The 21,939-nt window shown below is 32.2% G+C and overlaps 1 protein-coding gene and 2 long non-coding RNA genes across 3 annotated transcripts; all 3 read left to right on the top strand.

The window, feature by feature from the left end:
* Window positions 1-1,058: 1,058 nt before the first annotated feature.
* LOC139513164 (uncharacterized) lies at window positions 1,059-2,916 on the top strand. Its single transcript, XR_011662398.1, has 3 exons — window positions 1,059-1,150; window positions 1,922-2,049; window positions 2,628-2,916. It is a non-coding gene; the product is annotated as an uncharacterized lncRNA (long non-coding RNA).
* A 3,540-nt stretch (window positions 2,917-6,456) lies between these two features.
* LOC139513163 (heat shock 70 kDa protein 12A-like) lies at window positions 6,457-12,478 on the top strand. Its single transcript, XM_071301444.1, has 5 exons — window positions 6,457-6,584; window positions 7,556-7,884; window positions 8,679-8,897; window positions 9,896-10,055; window positions 10,948-12,478. The coding sequence occupies exons 2-5, from the start codon at window positions 7,567-7,569 to the stop codon at window positions 12,408-12,410; spliced, it is 2,160 nt and encodes a 719-aa protein (XP_071157545.1). The 5' UTR covers window positions 6,457-6,584; window positions 7,556-7,566; the 3' UTR covers window positions 12,411-12,478.
* Window positions 12,479-13,876: 1,398 nt separating this feature from the next.
* LOC139513162 (uncharacterized) lies at window positions 13,877-18,030 on the top strand. The gene is made up of 2 exons (XR_011662397.1): window positions 13,877-13,985; window positions 16,853-18,030. It is a non-coding gene; the product is annotated as an uncharacterized lncRNA (long non-coding RNA).
* Window positions 18,031-21,939: the final 3,909 nt, after the last annotated feature.

The raw sequence follows: 21,939 nt of genomic DNA, 5'->3' as shown, positions 1-21,939 counted from the left end.
AGACAAATATTGACTATATCTTCATCCATTTCAAATTGAAAGACTTCAATAGTCATACACACGTTAATATCTTAAAAACGTAGGTTATAATAAAGCATGTGCAACATAAGGTTACTTTATTAACCTTTATTATATTTGGACAATTACAACACAATATACAATTCAAGTCGGAGAAAAGTGAAAAAGACAGATCAGAATATAGGATTTTTTTTTCTTAAAAAAATCTAATAACTGTGCACATGAAAGCATAAGTAGTTAACTGCTAAATTCAGAACACAGTAGGTTTTACTCTTGTATGTTACTACCCAAAAATTAGAAACAATCGGCTATACACCATCATTTAGAAGCAGATTGGTTATTAATGCGTGTTTCACCTTAAGACATCATCAAATTTATGAACCATAAGATCAAGAAAATACGTGTACATATTAAGTAATATTAACCCATAATCGACTATAAAAGTTTGAAACGAAACTGTGAACATTTTAAAGATTTAGAATGAGATGTAATTATATTTTCTAATGAGGTTATTTAAATACGAACAGTATAAGTTGACAAACAACTATCTACATGTAGTATAATCATTGGCAACAAATGTTATCACGTTCAGCCACGTGCATAAAGATAAATTTGTTCAATTTTTTCTACAGTCTTTTAATTTACAGCAAGTATCGTTGCTAACATACATTTTAAAGAAATTATTCCAGTATAATGGTAGAAAATCAAGTTCTTCGTCTTTGGTTGAAAATGTCAAGGAACACAGTCATATGATTGAAAGTAATATAAAATACCAGAGATAATAGCTGCAAGTCTAGATTGCGATTTGTAACCTGGATTTCTAATTAAAAGTATTTGTCAAAAAGAATTATGTTTCGAATACAATATAATAGTAATGGTATAGGACATTTTAGTATCATATATTTGCACGCTTAAGAACCACTATATAATGTAAGAAGGTCATTTATATATATATTAACTTTATGTAGTGAAGGTAATATATAATAACAATGACATTGGCTGTGTCTACGCAGATGAGCAGTTTAAAATTAACCTCATTAGTTGATATCTTTGGCGGAAGTACATGTGATACATCCTCATTCTTTCAATATCCAAGCTGTGGGAAGGTCGTGCTCCACGTGTTGTCGGCAAAGTAACTATATTCTTTAACTTTTACTTACATTTGCCTTGGTGGCAATATAGCCTTGGTGGCAATATAGCCTTGGTGGCTTTAAGACCTTTGTGGTCATTTATAAATGCATTGGTGGCAAAAGACCTATGTGATCATTTATATATGCCTTGGTGGCAATAGACCTAGGTGGTCATTTTTATATGCCTTGGTGGCAATAGACCTAGGTGGTCTTTTTTATGATTTTTTACATTTGCCTTGATGACAACAATGAATTAAAAATACTAGCCTTGGCGGCTTCTTGATAAAACTAGATGGTAATGTTTGACCTTGGTGGCAAAATGTTTTGGGTTTTGACCTTGGGTAGTTATTATCAATCCAGGTGGTCAAATATCTGTTATGCCGTGCGCCGGTTAAACGCAGGGCAAAGTGCTATCGCTATATAAAATATATGTGGAAGTGGGGGCTCTGGCCATTTTGGAAAATTGTAGTTGAAAGGAGAATAATAAATTGTTTATAGGGTAAATAGTTTCTTTTGTTACTTTTGACTGTGTTGTGGACTTTTCATTTATTTTTACATCGTACATACTGATAGAAATGCTATTTAAAGACTTTGTTAGAAAAGAATAGAATTATTGAGAAAGTGAAATAATTTAGTGTGACATGTCACTTGATATTCATGGTTTTTTTTTATCGGAGTGATGTGTATTGAATTATAAGGTGTCTTCGTCGAGGTCCGCGTTCAGCGGTCTGTTTGATTGTACATAGAATTGAATAGAATGTTTTTGTTTTCAGATGGTGTTACCTACAGCTTTGACGGGGTGACGAATGAAGGAGAAGTAATATGACATTGCACGATGATTCATGTCAATGAGTTCGAAAAACCTTTTTAAAAGGAAAGGATTTTTTCTAATCAGAATATGGTGAGAACAAATTGCAATTGAAGTAATGTTTTGAATTCTAATAATAGGAAAATAATGAATGGGGAAAATATTGATACTACACTAAATTATGTATGTCTGTGTTGAGAAAGGCAGAAAATGCCAATATGGCACGGTACTAAAAAAAAATCTGTGATGGAAGCAGCTTTATGTTCAAATGAACCTATTTAAAGGTAATGCTAATAATTTTTCCGTAATTTCATGATGTTTTCTATTGGATGTGTATTTAATTTCATTGATGCGTTGAAATATGTCACAAAAATCTTTTTGTCATGGGAGGTTAAATAATGGTTGCAATATTTTTGTTTTATTTTGTTTTATCTAAATTAATAAATAAATATAATGTTGAATGATTTTGTATACTAGTACAAATGTATACTTAAATTTTATGTATGGTTAAATTTTTTAATTTAAATTTCTTTGTCTACAGTTCGAGGGACACTGATTCCCTAGTGGTTTTCCACGTGGATTGTAGGCAAAGGGATTTTTCCTTTTCAAAGTGTGACTAATGCTGTCTTTAGTACAAATAAACAATTTGTTATTGATTAATATATTTTCAGCAGACATGTGAAGAATCGAGTGGAAATACAATTGTCAATGTTCCTGAATATGAAGTAAAGAGTGTGTTTGATTCAACAACAGTAAAGAAAGAAACAAGCCAGCATAGTTTACACTTGGAGGTTAAGTCCCTTTGCTTACAAGCTTTCCACATGCTGAAGATGTTATTAGAATAATGACAATGTTCATTTTGATATGAGTTCATTGCCTTAACTCAACTTTTAAAAGTCTGTATGTGGTCAAATTCATGAGAATTTATTGAATTATGAACGATTTATAAAGAACTGTTTACATGCATCATTAAATGTTTAGAAGTGTTTTAAAGTAATTTTAAAAGGAATAATATTTAATAAAAGTGTTGAATTTGTTTTGAGTATTGGGAATACTATTCCTTAGGGAAAGCCTTGCTAGTGGTGTATTTTGAGATTGGCCTGCAAATATGCTGTATGAACTCTTAGAGTTTTCTATACCCATAACTTAACATGAACTGGATGCAAGATTATATCAATCATTGAGGATATGTGTATAACCTCATTGGTTGATATCTTTGGCGGAAGTACATGTGATACATCCTCATTCTTTCAATATCCAAGTGGTGGTTGGTTTAAGGGCTATGTTTGGTCAGGCAATACATATTGCCTGTTTGGGTTGATGGGGTTCTTGATAAGTTCCCCCCTCTCCCACCCATAAGTACCAAAATGTGGATATGTTTTTATATTTATATTTTAATATTGGTATTACATGTATGCATTTTGGGTTGATGAGCACGAGACAACATTAGAAAAACATGAGCAATACCATGGGATCATGTTGACAAAACAAACCTTCGCTTTGTCGATTTTCAAGGGAAAGGTCAATTAGGGCAAGTGTATTGGCATGTTTGTGTTTGCTTTTTCATTACAATGGTAAAAATAAGATTATATATCTCGGATGACAATAATGTTGATTATAATGCTTCATTTTATGAGCTCCAGAGTAGTTTTATAACTGAAAAACAACTGTGCACTATATCCAGTGAGCTCTTCTGCATTGCATTGTGCATGGTAGTCCACATTTTGGTTTCTGAAACGTTAAGATATTATCCTGTATTCGGTTCTTTCCTCTAGAGTTTTCTATACCCATAACTTAACATGAACTGGATGCAAGATTATATCAATCACTTAGGATATGTGTATTACCATGCTGAAGGATGGACACGAGTATCTCACTTCTCAGTAGCAGTGCAATTGATTATTGTAGTAAAACGTATAGTTTTTAGTGGTACGAACTCGTACTGAAAGGTCTTAATGAGATTGTTGATAAACAATGTTCTTTGCATTGCTATTAATGTCTCATTAGTGTCCTCACATTCGTTTATTTAGTATGTCTTTTATTTAACGACATATAGCAAATTTACAATTCATATTATATCTCCATTTTAAGAAAGATTGGATTCTTAAATATTAATGAATTCAGCATATCGTTTTCTTAACATTTACAGAGTTTTCAGTTTTCAGTTTTACTTTCGAAAATTAAAAAAGTGCTGTTCAGAGTAATAAGTACCTTGCAACATGAATGGCATTTCGCAATTCACAATTCATAATTGGTTTAAATTTATTTCCTTCAATATTTCAACGTTAACGTACTCCAAAACTACACGTCCTTTTGGTGCTTTGATAGCATGTTTATATTGAATAATATTTGTCATAAACATAACCCCTCATTACAATAAATCATTTTACATGAACATATTTTATAAATTCAAATCATTCTGAAAACATGGCATATGTGTTCATTTTTTTCTAGAAAAAGAGGCGGGTGTGTGCATAGCATAGTAGCGATTCACAGGTTGATTGAAATATTTAATTCATGAAAAGTACAGTTAAATTCATTTACCATGAACTGATGAATCTTTATGAAAATCAATATATGCATACAATTGAAAATGAACCTGTTTTGAAACAAACAAAAATGTGTTCCGTTATATAGATGATGCTCTCACCAAATAATTCAAAGTTTGGCTACAATGTTGAACCTAACTATTCCATCTCACTTGAAAGAAAAGATACAACAGATACAGTTAAGTCTGTATTATATCTTGACTTGCATCTAGCAATTGTCAATTACGGTCAGTTTGGAATAATTCAACGATAGAGTAATTTTAAGTTTCTTAATCGTCAACTGTTCATTTATATTTTATATTTCAAAAATACTGAACTCCGCGGAATATTCTAAACGGAAAGTCCCTAATCAAATGGCAAAATCAGAACATTCAAGCAGCGCTTACATATTAACACTATATTTCAGATCGCTTGCATTACATATCAGTTGTCGGCACTACAGTGATGACATGAATACTAATTACATGATATTTTTATAAGTTTACTGTTTGCAAAAGTATCAACTATTCGAAATACTAAGGATTTTATCATCCCAGGCATATTAAACTATAGTTCGTTTCTGTGTGTGTTGTATTTTAGTGTTTCTGTTGTGTCGTTATTCTCCTCTTCCATTTGATGTGTTTCCCGCGGTTTTAGTTTGTAACCCGGATTTTTTTTCTCAATCGATTTATGAATTTCGAACAGCGGTATAGTACTGTTGCCTTTAAATATTACCTTAGCCGTATTTGGCACAACTTTTTGGAACTTTTTGTCCTCAATGCTCTTTAACTTAATTCTTGTTCGGCTTTCTAACTATTTTGATATTTGCATCATTGCTGAGTCTTATGTAGACGAAACGAGCGACTGGCGTATAAAATTAGAAGCCTGGTACTTTTGAAAACTAATATCATGGTTACCTTTTATGGTTATACTATGATCGCTTTTCTAAGTAAAGGCAGAATAAATTTGGTTCTGTTATATATGACCTGGAACGGGAACTTTCAATTGCTTAACTCCGATGGATCGATGCCTCATTGACAATCATATCGCATCTTACTTTATCATAATTTAGTATGGGAAACATGTTTTTTTTTCAGTGGTGAAAAAATGTGTCTCAATAAGGCTTCCAGATTCTATGTTCCCCTTTGATCAGTCTCTTGTGTCCGTTTGTTAGAGAATTTTGTTCTTACAACCGATCTGAAAACTCAAATGATTTTTTTATGTTGTAATGTTAAGGGGATGTTGAACACATGCCAAACATATGTCACTTCACCATATTAGTTATTTGCCTTTCCAAAGTCAAGAACAAAAGAAAGATAGTTTATACTACAGTGAAATATAAAAACAATTAAAGTAATAGAAATACTAGAAGAAACAACTGTTCTACAATTCAAATCCCCATTAAACTGTAAATTCCTTAAAATACTACTGCTATTGGGGAACAGGGGAGGTCACGACTTTGACTTGCTGGTCAATAACATAAAATACAAAAAAAAACATAACTCATCGTGAAAACAATTAAACTTAAAATGTTGCATCAAGTGAGTGCTCCGTATTTGTTAAGCTAAAAAACAGACCGACCGATGTAAGGTTCTTAATTAAATTCAGTATTAGTATCTTACTTTAATAAATGGTAAACGATTATTCTGTTATGTGTTAAGTGTCTGTAACTAGTTGTATTCAATAAAATACTCCTAACTGCATTTTTTTACACTTAAATGGACGTTAATATCGTCGGCAAAAGTTAAATGTCAACGTATATGCAATACTTTTATCCGTAACACATTTGAAGCGTTTGTGTTTAAACTAGTTTGTCTTAACAATAGAATAATAATGCATTTAATAATTGGGTATGACTGCCAAATTAATTAAACTGATATATTAACGATGAATGTATAAAGGGTTACCATTCGAGCATAACTTTATCTAACGCTACATCTTATTAAATGACTTCATTGTTTGTAACAGGTCAGTATGTTATGCTAATTAATAAGTATTGATTCAAGTATAACATGTAAAACAATATGGACTCCAGCATTTTATACTGATTAAACAGCACCTTTTACAGGATAACAAGAAAACGCTGATGGACGATTCTTGGTAAGTTTTAAAAGAGTATGCAAGAGGCTCCTCACTCACTTTTCATTACTTTGATTTTCTTATATTTTGGTTTCTGGTTTGATATTGGTATTGCGTGCGTGTTTGTATATCATTCTATCTTAATACACAATAATGTCAAAAATACTGGTAGATGTTCATAACTTTTTCACACGTTCAAATTCAATGTTAACATGTTTTGTTCTATAAAGGTTCTAGTCGCTTTAAATTGTATGCTTTTTTATTCTTTTTTTTTTTTAGAATTTTCCAACTTTCGATATCGAATATTTGTTCCATCTAACAAAAACGTCCTTGCAAACTTTGTTATAGACCATACCATTATATCTGTTCTTCTTTGGAACATGTATATCCTTGAATACCAGCGTACCTGGTATTTTTTTCCCAAAAAAAGTGTTTATCAACTCGAACTCAAAGTATGAATATCTTTTCAGGGGATCTAGAATTCAGTTTGACAACTTCGAACATACTATTGTTTTACCCTGTTCACTTGGACAAAATCACTTCTTTACCTAAAAAATCATGACTATGTGTTTTTTGTTATTTCATCCCGGTACTTACTTTTTATGCCTTAAATATAAATAAATAAATTTAGAAGTTGTATGAAATGAATTTGAAGTAATACATTGTCCTCATCGGACTACAGTTGACGAGGTTCTTGCCCTATGAAAGATACATGAAAATAAATGTCAATTCGATCATTGACTTTACAAACTTGTCAAAAGAAAAAGAAAAAAAGACTCGAAAACTTTTTCACAGATTGGTTCCATAAACTTCAACAGTGAAAAGTTCCACGTCGATCTTGCATTTTTTGAAACTGACATAATTAGACAATGTAATGCGAACGATTTGCATACTGTATTAAGAATAATAAAAAGGGAAATTATTTACAGAATGAAAAAAAGGTCAACACTAAAATATTCTAATGATATTTTGTTACGTCCTTTCCTTTAAAGTGAAGATATATATGGATGAAGATTATAAACTTCTCGTAGCTGCGATAGACTTTGGCAGTACAACAGCTGGATATGCCTTCTCTTTCCGACATGAGTACCGAAAAGATCCTTTAGATATTTCTACTTTCCTTTGGACCACTGGAAATCATGATATTGCTACAAGTAAAGCTCCTTGCTCTGTTCTCTTAGATTTAGAGAAGAGATTCATAGCATTTGGATATGAAGCTGAAGATAAATATGAAGGAATACTTGCTAACAATCTCCAAGATGATTGGTATTACTTCAAAGGATTCAAAATGTTACTATACAATGCTATTGAGAATGGGGAGGTAGGTACAAGCATTCGTTTTCGTGCAGTTAAAGCACTTTTTAAAAAACACAGACATATCAGACATCTAACTATGAAAATAATCAATGCTTTGTGGTATAAAAAAATATATTTATAACATGAGTAGAAAAAAATAAACATCCAAGGAATTGAGTGTGATGATTAGAATAGTATAAGTACTGACAACTTAAATAATGATATTGTAAATACTATAGAATATAAATATGTTTGTCTATTTATTTCATCTCTTACTTTGCCTTTTGTCAAAGTGATCGCAAAATTATTAAAGGTCTTTTCTAACACAAGGTACATTATGCACTCAAAATTGGTAAAGATCTAACTTGTTGTCCTACTGATCCGAAAAGGAATGAAGTCTTTCTCTTTCCAAAGATAATAATCAAACAAATTAATAAAAACGAGAGATATGGTATGATTGTCAATGAGAAAACTATCAACAGAGCTCAAACGACGAAGATAAACTAATTATAATTATTTGATATTGACCTTGCTCATGGGTCATTAAAAGTCAACATGAACCCTAAATCAACCCCGATTTCTGTCCACCAATCCCTGCTGTGACCTTGACCTCTTGCCTATATACCTCAAAGTTAACGGGTGTCTTCTTTGTGCATTTACAAACTTTCAAATCAGGGGCTTATTCACATTGCATCCATTATCTAGCTATTAACTTTGCAAATACGCCATAATTAAATGTGGTATTCACAAAATTTCATATAAAATATTTAGTTTGTGGGTACATAAAAATAACAAGTTATGATTTCAATAATTCCATAGGATATTGCCAGAGATTTCAAGATAGACGATGTCGGAGGGAAATCTATGTCTGCACGACGTATCTTCTCCATCGCTATCGGGTATCTTCGTAGACATTTATTGATACAGCTCCGTGAAAGGAATGTTGGATTACACGAAAGTGAAATTTGGTGGACTATTACGGTGCCATCAATATGGACTGAACCTGCTAAAGAGTTTATGATGCAATGTGCAGAAAAGGTAGTATCAATTAATTAAAAAGTAAATTTCATTATGCAATAGTATATTACGAAATCCACATGAATCGATATCCAAAATTATTTATGATGCAACATCAGATAGGAAAACTCGTTAAAACTTGAGTTGCCTTTTTGGACCTCCGGAAAAATGTGTTTTTGAAATTGTGAACACACATGCATGATTAAAATGATAACTTTGTGTAAATTTTGTGTTTATAAATATTGTAACAAGTACTAAAACTAGGATTGCATCTTCTTTGGGTTGAGTTCAACCAAGACAATTTGGCTTTTCAGTATATGGACTGTTTGGTTTCCGAAAGCGTGACAGTGCTTTACATAGAGCTCTTATCCAATACCTAGTATTAGTGTTGTAAAAATCATTTAGAGTCATTGCAAACTGTTCAGTACGAACATATAGATATAAATAATATATCTTAAATGCTAAAATGAGGAATCACGAGAAAGGTGAGTGACAAACACTGACTGAATTAATCATAGTTTTGGCTATGCTCAACTTTCTTTAAATGTACAAAATATCAAATTATTGTTTGTAACGTTCATTTTGATTGGCTAACGGCACCAATATTCATGTTTCAAATCATAATTTATAGCGTGAAAATGCAAACGCAGACGAGGTATGATATATTTTAAATGTATGATTTAACATTGTTTTACTTTCAGTTCCCTAGCATGGGAAACAATATTGTATTTTAATCTACCACGGCATCAATTTGTGCAATGGTGGTTGCAAATACCAGTTTACTGGGGACGCGTAAGTAGGGCAGGTAAACACAATTTGCGACTATCAAATCACCAATTGATGCAGTCGGGGCTTTAAATAAAATACAGTTATCTCCAAGTTATCATACTTTCACAGAGCTAAAATCTTCATTACTGTTTGAGTGATTTCACAACATTAGAGATTATTAATAACATCTTAAAATATGTCCCAATATCACGAAACTATAACTGATACGTTAGATTAACATTGATTTATAGGCTGGTCTAGATCGACAAAAGGTTTCCATATTGTTTGAACCAGAAGCAGCTTCAATATACTGCAGGCTGCTTCCTGTTGATAAATTTATTGGACATAACAAAGTGACGAGTTTTAAATCATTCGAAGCTGGTAGAAAATATATAGTTGTTGACGCCGGTGGTATGTATATTGAGTTATTGTAAAATTAAGGGGAGTATCAATTTCGAAAGATCTCATATCACACAAACATCCGCATACAATATCTATGAATAATTTTGATATTCAGAATCAATTTTAAATTCTAATATCGCAAACAATCAAGGAGTAAATATATTTCATATCCCGTTAACGAACAGGGCAAATGTGTACTATTAAAAAAATTGACAAAACACTAAAAAGATTATTAATCTGATATACCTAGAGCATGTATCTAGTACAAATGTTCAATGCCTCGAAATAAACAAAGTAAAATAAATGAGTCATATTCGGCAAATCAAGAGTAAAATGCGTAATGTTCGACAAGTGGAGAGTACAGATGTATTTGTAATAATGAATAATGAATAATGAATAACTACTTAAGAAAAAAGACACGGAGCTTCGGTCTGAGAGTACTCGAAGTTCATGAAAGCTAGCTCAAAGTTCACAACAACTAATAATATAAATAGATCATGCTCTACCAGAATAAAGTATCAATTAGTATAACTTCAAACGGATTCATAATATTTTGCTGAAACAATTATTAAAAACAGAACACATGGCAGATATGTAATGAAAGCATTCTAAAAAAAGAAAATTTCTGTAACAAATATGAAATAGAAGATGTGGTATGATTGCCAATGAGACAACTCTCCACAAAAGATCTAATTACACAGAAATTAACATCAAGTTAGTTTCTGAAAATTATAGGGGAATGCATACTTGTTTCATGTGCTAAGTTTAAAAGTGAAAATTATTTTTACTCGGCAAATATACTAAGTACCTGATAAAGGCTATTTTCAGTCGCTAGGTTTTTTTTATTTGTTTTTTTTATTCACAAAAGACAATCATAATATTCAACCTCATTTTCTTTAAGGAGGTACTGTAAATATTTCAACTCAGGAAGTGAGTCGTGGAGAGGAGATCGATATGCTGTATAAAGTGTCTGGTGGACCTTGGGGTGGAGACAAAATTAACGAAGAATTTATGAAGTTACTATGTAATGTATTTGGAGATGATATCATTCAACAATTTAGAGACTTTAATGGACCGGATTACTTAGATTTAACCCGACAATTCGAATTAAAAAAGAAGACATACAACAGATTTTTAAAAAATGATATCGTTATGAGGCTTCCCTTTGAACTCTGTGATCTTTTTGAGACATATACTGGTCGAAAAATAGAAGATGCAATCTGCAAGTCAAAATACTCTGGTAAAATAAAGTTCAAAAAGTCTAAACTATGTCTCTCGCCTGAGGTGTTTGAAGATCTTTACGCTGACATTGTATTAAACGTAACACAAGAAATAGGCAAAATCTTAAACCATCCACGATGTAAAGATGTAAGCGCTATATTAATGGTTGGAGGCTTTTCTGAATCTGAAATTTTACAATTGGAAATAAAAAATTCATTTCCAGATTTACAGTTCTTCATTCCGATGGAGGGTGGTCTTGCTGTCCTTAAGGGTGCGGTCATTTTTGGACATAACCCAAGAACATTTGGCACTAGATTGTGCAATTTTACCTATGGCGTTAATGCCATGCTGCCTTATAGTAAAAGACGTCATCCTGAATCTCATCGTGTTATATGGAATGGCAAGCCGTATTGTTCCAATATATTTCGTGTACTTTTTATTGTAAATGAAGAAATAAAAGAAGGCGAAGTCAGATCTATTCGTGTTATAGATGCGTTTGAGACCGAAGAAGCTCAAGAAAAAAGGTTATCCCCAATAAGAGTTCAAATTTTTGCTAGTGATGAAGAAGATCCTGTTTACACGACGGATGAAGGCTGTCGATTACACGCAGAAATAGTTGTATCACCACCAGACGGAAAATGGCCTCGGCGTGTTTTTGGAACTGTTGAATTAGAATTTGCCGGAACAGAAATGATAGGAACTTATATATCAGATGACACAGGCGCGAAAACGTGCGCTCGATTTGAATATTTACCGTCTGTGGCTACTTCAAGAGCATCTTCTGCAAGATCTAGGCGAGACAGTTTACGTTCAAAAGGTATTGTTGAAAATCATTTCACTTCAAAAGCGACTTTACGAACGATCCAGGAAGAAGATACGTACTCAAGAAGAAGCAGAAAGTCTACGGATAAAAAACAAATGGGTTCTTCTGTAAGCCTTGACACAATTTCAGACGATCAAAGTTTTAAAGGCAGTTTCATGCTTAACAGAGGAAATCTTTATAAACACAACTCTAGGACATCAATCTATTCGGATAATGAAGGCAAAGGTTCAACAGCAAGTTTAAGGAAACTAGCTGCATCGAGTACTAGTATAAATACTACAGATTCTGACAACGACGATATCAAAATTGAAGTAGACTAGCTTAAACGGTGAATTTTTTGTTTTGTTGTTCAAAGTCTTTCAAAAAATTTATGACATTAAATTATAAATTAGAGATGTTTTATAATATGTCTATAAACAATCTAGAGGGTTACTAAATGGAATTCAACCACCTTAGTATCCTTGATAAACGGCAAATTGATATCGACCTTTTTCACCTTTAGTAATAATCGTAGACAAATATTCATGACTCCTCTCGATATTTCATTTTCTTAAGGCTGATTTTCTTCAGTTTTTGTTATTTTTTCTCTCTCAAAAAGTGCGAACATGTCTTAATTGTTTGGATAAAAACTCTTTATAGACATCGTGCTTATAATTGAACGCTTCATTCGAAATACTTGGAAGGCCAAATCAAATACAAAGAAGAGAAGAGTATTATAAAAACATTAAATTTCAATAGAGGCTGTACCGAAGATCGGTGGTTCTGTCTGGGTACTGGTGCTTCGTCATCAATAATATATAGCCGCCGTGAAATAGATAGTAGTGCTGAAAGGGACGTAAACACCAAAATATGATGAACGAATCAATCAATTAATTTTTTCTAAAGCAACCCTCTTTTGATTAAAAAAACACAAATGCAAATGAAGTTTTATTTTCAATTGCAATTGATATGCTACATTTAGCAAAATCTTAATCTATGACCCTCTGGATGCGAGATTTTCTCGCAGTGTTGAAGACCCATTTAGTAGAATTCGGTTGTTTTCTGCTCTTTGGTCAAATTATTGTCTTTGTGACACATTCCGCATTTCCATTCTCAATTGTAATAACCATTGATAAAAAAAACAACAACAAAATAAAAACAACCAAACAAACCAAACAATGTATTTGGTAGGGTATTCGAGTTCTTTTTTTCTTTTTTCGCTTGTCTAGAGACATGGTCCCATGGAACAACTCGATGAACATGTAACATCCCGCTTCTATTTTTTGAGGAGATGGTGTATTTTCCTGTCTCTTCGTGTAAATAATATACATGACGAATTTGTCAATGGATATCACACAAACAATCCATCGGTTAACCGATATAAACTTCTTTTTTTTTTTATTTTCTCATCAAACATCAGATATATAAGGGTTAAACTGTATATCAGTAGCTTAGAATATAGGCGGAAGATACCAAAAGGGACATTCAAATAAATAAGTTGGAAGAAAACTGCAAACGCCACATGTGGCAAACATACGAAAATCGAACAAGTCCTACTACACTATATAGAAAAGTACAGGCTTAGCAGCACAAAAATCACCAGTAAAACTGGCGCAACTCATGTGCTCTTGGAGAATTGGCAATTCTTGCTCCATTTTGCTCATGCCAGAACAAGAATTTAGAAGGCTAACATATATTTATTTGATGTGTGCCGTATGGTATATATCTATACATATACACTTTTTAGACATGGGAGTAAACCAACTTATGAATTATTGTATACGTGATGAACGTTGTATATTGAATTAATTTTTATGCGTCATAAGTTAAATACTTGCTATAAAAAGTTATACATTGTTTACTTACAACAAAACAACTGTAACAGCGTTTGTGCAAAGATGTCGGATCTATTGACTGTAAGTAATTGTTTCATATTCAATTATTTAAAGAGAAAATTAAAAGAAGGTATACAAAATATATCAAGGTTAATGAAGATAAAACGCAAAACCTCAACATATTTACAATTAATATAAAAAGGGAGATGCGATACGATTGCAACTATTTACGTAAGTTCAAATGAAGTGGATGTGAGCAATTATAGGCAACCGCACGGCCTTCATCAATGAGAGAGGTCCATACTGTTTAGTGAACTATAAAAGGCCGTGAAAAATATCAATCAATTCAATTTAGTAAAATAACGACCAAATTTACAACAAAACAAATATGACAGATAACAACCATAGAACGACAGTTTATTGGCGCCAAACCCTCCCCTTAACATGGGACATTGGTGAAACAGCACATCATAAGAAATTACTATAATAAAACGTTGAAAAGGGGATTTGATTTTTGGTGTTTTAACGTCACTTTTAAGCACCGTATTTAGGCTATTTCGTGACGGTCAGTTTTTATTGATAGAGGAAGCCGGAGTGCCCGGAGAGAAACCACTGACCTTCGATGGGAAAATTGACAATCCTAGTCAATTAAGATTGGAGTCGAGTGCACCGGCATGAGCGGGGTTCGAACTCACAGCCTCAGTGTTGACTGGCTAGTGATTTCAGTAGTAACTAATTAGACCACTCGGACACCGAGGCTTTACTCATCAGATCGATACAAAGCAAGAAACATTTTTCTAATTTTTAACCTTGGCAAAAATACGATGATAAGGGAAGAATACAGATGAAAAAATGAGTGATGTGTCCGTGTAATCTTTGTCATCAAATCATATGATCATTACATTTATGGTGGGGAACCCTAATCATGCTTATTGATTCGTGTTGCTCAGTCTTTAGTTTCATTGTTGTATTCTGTGTACTGTTATTATATGTTTTTTGGGTTGTTGTTTTTTTTACATGGCGTTTACAGTTTATTTTTGACTAATGAGTTTGAATGTCCCTTTGTTATCTTTTGCCTCTCTTTTGCAGTATTTATATTTTCCGTATATCACATTTTTATTCAGCATCAAATATTAAAACAATAGTATATTATAGATTTGATTATGTTCTTGTTCTGATATTATGTCAATCAACATTTCAGACATAAATATCTCTCTCTATATATATACTGCAACTGCTCGGTCGATTGGACTTAATTTTGGCAGACATTAATTCCGGTAGGGCCTCAAAAACGACTGTCCTTTTGATTTGTTTTGGAGGAGCTATTTCGAAAACATTTGTGAAACAATAATTTTCTCTTGAAAAAGTCAAATATGTACATGTAAAAAACAATGTGAACGGTACAGACCCAGGTGCCTGTAGTTTGCCCATTATACAGTTTCTATGTTGCATGTAGTGTGGTACAAGGGAGATTTGACGGGCAGGATAAAAGAGAGGAAACTACACCCTGTACACCATCTCGTTAACAGTTTGTTCCAAAACTGTTTATGTATTGGTGTTTATATACTTATATCTTTGTTACTTTTAGAATATCAATGTAGAGAAACCGGCAATTGTTCAATATTGGAGATATAATAATGTACATGGTATTTTAAAATTCATCAATATTTTACAAGAATGATATACACAATGTATTTTGCATGTTAAAAAAAGTCGGTTACGCTATTGCTACAATTAATATAGATTAATACACAGTAAATTATTTTTCCTGTCATCGTCTTTTATCTCAGCTTTCAGCTTTAATGAAAACAAATCCTTATACGTCTTGAAAATCAGTAAAAAAAGGAAGTAACATATTAACAAATGTCGCTGAATTTGTCACCTTTTCTCTATTATTTGAATTTCGTATGTTTTACCTTACTATGTCCTTGGCTTGTGGTTTCCGATAGATTTATATGATATGAAAAATAAGGAAATAAGAGGATGTGGTATAATTGTCAATGAGACACCTCTCTACCGGAGACCAAAAGGACGACGAGGATGTAAACAACTGTTTTATCAATGTATGGGCTTTAACAATAAGCAAAACATACATAATTATGATGAAAAAACTATAAAAGGCACAGGCATGAAAAAATGTGAGAAAGAATCTACACATAAATTCAAAAGAAGAATATCTACAATCATTGCTGTATAATATAAACATAATAAATCAAAGTTTAATTGTGAAAAAATCTAAAAGCCCGTCTGCCCATTTTTTTTCCCACAAGTGTTGATTGTGAAACTTTTACAGAAAACTTTTGCACCGCCTATTTTATTTTATTTCTATATGATTTTTTTTCTCTTTGGGAAGATATGGACTTCGTCATATCTGCACACAATATTACACATTTAAGTCCGGTTCTCCTTCCTTCTTAATCCCTATTAATATTTCAAGAATCTTTACCATGTAATGCCATTGGTCCGAATCATTTTGAGAGTATTCCTTAGCAAATCATTGGTTTTGCAGACATGGGGGATATAATGTCTTCATTAGTTTTTTTCCAGTTTTATTTACATCATTATTACAAAAGGAGCGGTAGGGAGTTAGACTATATAAACTTTGTCTGTTCTCAAAGACTCTATGTAGACATAGATATTTTTTTGGTTTTTTTGGGGGATAATATCTATGTGTCGTACAATACATAAAAGTAATATTCCTACCTTGTTGTTTTTATATAATGATGATTTTATAATTTGAAGTTGTTGCTTGAAGTCAAAAGTCAAAACAAATGTTTATTATGAAATAATTTGATGATAAAAAGAACCGCTAATTTAAATATGCTGGTTTATATTCCTTGATAGAAGGACATTGCCTATAGATGTTTCATATCATTTCGTTAAATCATGTTGCAAATACAAATGTTCACAACCAATTAAAAAGATATTACGTTTCGTGTATTTTATAGAATATCCAGAAAACCAGACAAAATGCAAGAAAAGCCATATCACAAGGAATATTAGATACTGCACTCTTTCTATCAAATGTAGCCCAGCTTAAATCAATTGTAGACGAGGATCTAGGAACAAAAGCAAAACCAAAAGTAGCGATAACTATGATCTCATTATCGTTACTCATACAAGTGGTAATAGGAATCTTTAATTATTCTGTTATTGGATGTTGAAGGCGCCTTGATAGAGCTTGGAGACATAGCACGTGGGGGTTCATTGGTTCCTGTTGAAGACGAAATCACAGAAGAATCAACTCTTTTGGAACCAGAAGCAAGATCTACCAATCATACAGGGGGCACTTATGTTCCAAATAGAAGACGAAAGCTACAATCTCGAGCCAGAAGAATGAACACTGCTATATTATTTTTTATATTTGCAGTTTTTTGCTTAAATCTGATCATTAATGGCTTAGAACTATCAAAACCAAACACTCTTAAACAATGGCTTAAAGCTTATAATATTACAATTCCAAAATAAGTAATGTCATACTTTCCAGTTAGATATGTATGCTTAAAACTTCAATAAGTTTTATATCAGACTTGAACCTTTTTAAAAAGACCAACAGATCCAAGAACTGATCTGTCTGAACTATTCAGATTTCCCATTTCTGAATTCATTAGTTCGGTCATTGTGAGAGTGTTTGAAATGACGTAATATGACAAAATAATGAGAGTAATATTGTAATCACTAATTTGTATATCTTATAAATCGGTCAAAACTGCTTTTATATTAAACTCTCTTTTGCTACAAATAGGCAGATTTAACAGTATTGTGCTGTCGTAGAGTTCACTTGTTTGACCTATGTTTTTAAATAAATATAAATCCTTAAAGTAATAATAGTTATCAAAGGTACAAGGCTTATAATTTGATACGTCAGACGCGCGTTTCGTCTAGATATGTCTTCTTAAGACTCATCAGTGACGCTCAGATCAAATTAGTTAAAAAGCCAAACAAGTATAAACTTGGAGAGAATTAAGGACCCAAAATTCCCAAAAGTTGTGCCAAATACGGCTAAAGTAAGCTATGCTTTGGATAAGAAAATCCTTAGTATTTCGAATAATTCATACTTTTGCAAACTGTAAATCCAACCGTATTATCTGACTGAATAGAGTTCCTAATAAATGTTATAATTCTACTGATGTTTCTATGTTATAGTAAAAAGTAAAATAACAGAAATACCGAACTCCAAATTATAATTTGATACGCAAGACGCGCGTTTCGTATACATATAAAGACTCATCAGTAACGCTCAGATCAAAAAAGTTAGAAAGTCAAACAAGTATAAAGTTGAAGAGCATTGAAGACCCAAATTCCAAAAAGTTGTGTCAAATACGGCTTATGTAAATAAAGGCAATAGTATTTTTGCTTTGGTTAAGAAAATCCTTAGTATTTCGAATAATTCATACTTTTGCAAACAGTAAATCCAATGACGCAACTTATGGTTTTTCTGTTTGTCTTTTTCATTTTTAGCCATGGCGTTGTCAGTTTGTTTTAGATTTATGAGTTTGACTGTCCCTTTGGTATCTTTCGTCCCTCTTTTATGATTTTCCCATACAGCTTTCCATGACTACTTTATCATTATTTATCAGACAAGTTACGGAATATCACCCATTAAATATATATAAAATATGTATTATCTGTCTGAATAAAGTTCTTAATAAATGTTATAATTCTACTGGTGTTGCTAGTTGTAACAAAAATTCCGAACTCAGCAGGAAAATTCAAAGCGGAAATTTCCCTTATCAAATGGCAAAATCAAAGCCTAAAAAGTTATCAAATGTTATCTACATAAGACTCGTCAGTGACGCTCAAATCACAATAGTTTGAAAGCAAAACAAATATAAAGTTGAAGAGCATTGAAGACCCAAAATTCCATGAAGTTGTGCCAAATAAGCATCAATCGAATGGATGGGTTATATCTCATCAAATCAACTCTTGTTGTATAATGTGTTTTGTGTACTATTGTTTGCCTGTATGTCTTTTTCTTATTTAGCCATGGCGTTGTCAGTTTATTTTCTATTTATGAGTTTGAATGTCCCTCTGGCATCTTTCGCTCCTCTTTTATAAAATTTGTTTTGCGTTCCGTTCACCATAAAACATGCATGTACCAATGGTACAATCAATGACTAACAAAATAAACGACAAAAATCAATATACAAAACACATCACAGAAAACTAAAAATTAGGCATCATGAATTAAAAAAAAATACCGTGAGTGTGCAATTTTTAAAGGTGCGTTAAATTTTGCAGATATTTTATCTCCGGTAGGGCCTCAAAAACGAGACTATTTTGTTTGAAATTTTTAATATATTTGTGAAACGTTTATTTTCTGTTAAGAAATGAGATGTAAAGTTCGTCATGTAAACGATCCAGACCCAGGAGCGTCTAGTTCGTCCATTACACAGTTTCTATGGTGTATGTATTGTTGTAAAAATGAGATAAGAGGGATAGGATAAATGAGAAGGGATTCGACTAAGAAAAAAGTACACATTGTCCAGTATTCCTTACAGTTTGGGCTGTTTTACTTTGATGCTCCAAAACTGTTTATATTTATCCATTGTGCACCGAAATAGGTAACTGTTTCATTTTGAAAAATTAGTAATAAGTAATGTACATGGCATTACTTCGTTGCTATTTTACCAGAACAATATACGCAATGTATGTTGCGTGTTAAAAAAAAAGTCGGTTAAACTGTTGTTATAATCAATATAAATTTAAACACAGTAAAGTCTTTTTCCTGTTTTCGTCTATTATCTCTTCAGATATTGAAAAAAAAACCTTATGCGCAAAAGTGGAAGTAACATATTAACGAATGTCGCTTGTCACGTTTTTGTCTTGTATTTTAATTTCGTAATTTAACCTTATTCAGTCCTTGACTTGTGGTTTCCGACCAATCTATTTGATAGAGTTATATGATATAAAAAAATAAGGGAATGTGGTATAATTGTCAATTCATCGGAGACCAAAGGACGATAAGGATGTAAACAATTACGGGCTTTAATAATAAGCAAAACATGTATATGATAAAAAAAAAAAAAAACCTGTAAAAGGCACAGGCATGAAAAAAATAGGAAAAAATCAAGAGCAAACTAATGGCTGATTTATGCGAACAACAATCAACGAAAATATAAGTATAATGACAGTAACAAAGGACAACCACTGGGTCACAAGCTCACATGCTCCCGAGAGACAGACACAGAAAAAATCTACACATAAATTCAAACGTAAAGAAAAATATCTAGATCTAAATGACATGAATCAAAATTCAAATGTGAAAAATATATTCAAACTCACAATTGTATTTTAAAACAGATCAAAGTCGTTTTAGTACTTACACGCAACTCCACATTGTCAATAGACTGCATAATCAGTTCGTCTGTCTGTTTGTCCTACATCTTTTAAAACCACGAGTGTTATGAACTGCTTGATAGAGTTTAGATAAACTTTCCAAGATGTACTTTTACACCGCGTATTTTGTTTTCTCTGGGATGACAATGGTACTATCTGCACATAATATTATACATTTGTATCCGCTTCTTCTCCTAAACCCCTATTCGTCATTTATCAAAACTTTCTCAGAACCTTAAACATGTTAAGCCATTGAGCACCTCCTATTTTGTTTTTGATCCTACTAATTTGGAAGGTTTTCCTGAGCAAATCATGGCAAGAGATAAAGGTATTAGGTCGTTAGTTGTCTTTTACTTTTTATTCACAGTATTTTTAGACAAGGGGTGGTTAAGATATATAGACAATAACTATTCTTAAAGACCGCATGTAGATGTCCCTGTGTCGTGTAATACATCAACGAAATATTCATACTCTTGCTGTTTTTGTTAAAAGATGATTCTATACTTTGAAGTAAATGCATGAAATGTTACACCTTTGTATGTTTATTGAGAACATTATTCTATGATAAGAAGAATGCCGTTTTGTGGACTCATAACTGGCGTTTACTTATTGTTTTCCTCTTTTATACATTTATTGCGCCTCAACTATGTCTAGAAGGTAGGACCTTACTTTTTATTTTTATTCCTATTATTTATGTAAAACATGTTAATTCTACGAAATACAAATGTTTACAATCAATTTAAAAATTATTGCATTTCGGGATGGGTTTGTTTTTTACAGAATATTTAGAAAACCAGACAAAGTGCAATAAAAGCTATATCACAAGACATACTAGGTACTGCACTTTTTCTGTCAAATGTAGCCCAGCTTAAATCAATTGTAGACGAGGATCTAGGGACAAAACCAAAACCAAAAGTAGCGATAACTATGATCTCATTATCATTGATTATACAAGTGGTAATCGGAATCTTAATTATTCTGTACTTGAATGTCGAAGGCGCCTTGATAGAGCTTGGATACATTGAACGTGAGCGGTCAACTATTCCTGCTGAAGACAAAATCACAGAAGATTCCAATCTTTTTGACCCAGAATCCAGACCTACCGATCATACAGGGGGCACTTATGTTCCAAATAAAAGACAAAAGATAAAATCTCGAGCCAGAAGAATGAACACTGCTATATTATTTTTCATATTTGCAGTTTTTTGCTTAAATCTGATCATTAATAGCTTAGAACTTTCAAAACCATACACTCTGAAACAATGGCTTAAAGCTTATAATATTACAGTTTCAAAATAATCAATAAAATACTTGCCAAGCTAAAGTTACAAAAAAGTATTTTTCGTTTGAAATAAGATTTGTATCACCCTTTAGTGACTTATATTCTTCCCCTTTGAGTGATGGAACCTTTAAGAGACCCACAGATCCAAGAACGGATTTCTCTAAAGTATCCAGATTTTCCATTTCTTTATTCGTTTATTGTGAGACTGTATGAAATGACGTCTCAGTCTTCAATTAACATAATATTTGTATATCTTATAAGTTGGTTAAAACTTGCAGAAATTTAATACAAAATGGTATTTCTCATACAGCTTTTTTTTTTTTTTAATATTGTATCATTATTTAGCAGACAAGTTACGGAATATTACCCATAAAATCTGTAAATATCTGACTGAATAGAGTTCTTAATAAATGT

Source organism: Mytilus edulis, chromosome 2 (genome assembly GCF_963676685.1).
Source record: "Mytilus edulis chromosome 2, xbMytEdul2.2, whole genome shotgun sequence".
NCBI classification, from domain to species: Eukaryota; Metazoa; Mollusca; class Bivalvia; order Mytilida; family Mytilidae; genus Mytilus; species Mytilus edulis.
Note: the sequence above shows the minus strand (reverse complement) of the source record. Positions and strands in the feature narration are given on the sequence as shown.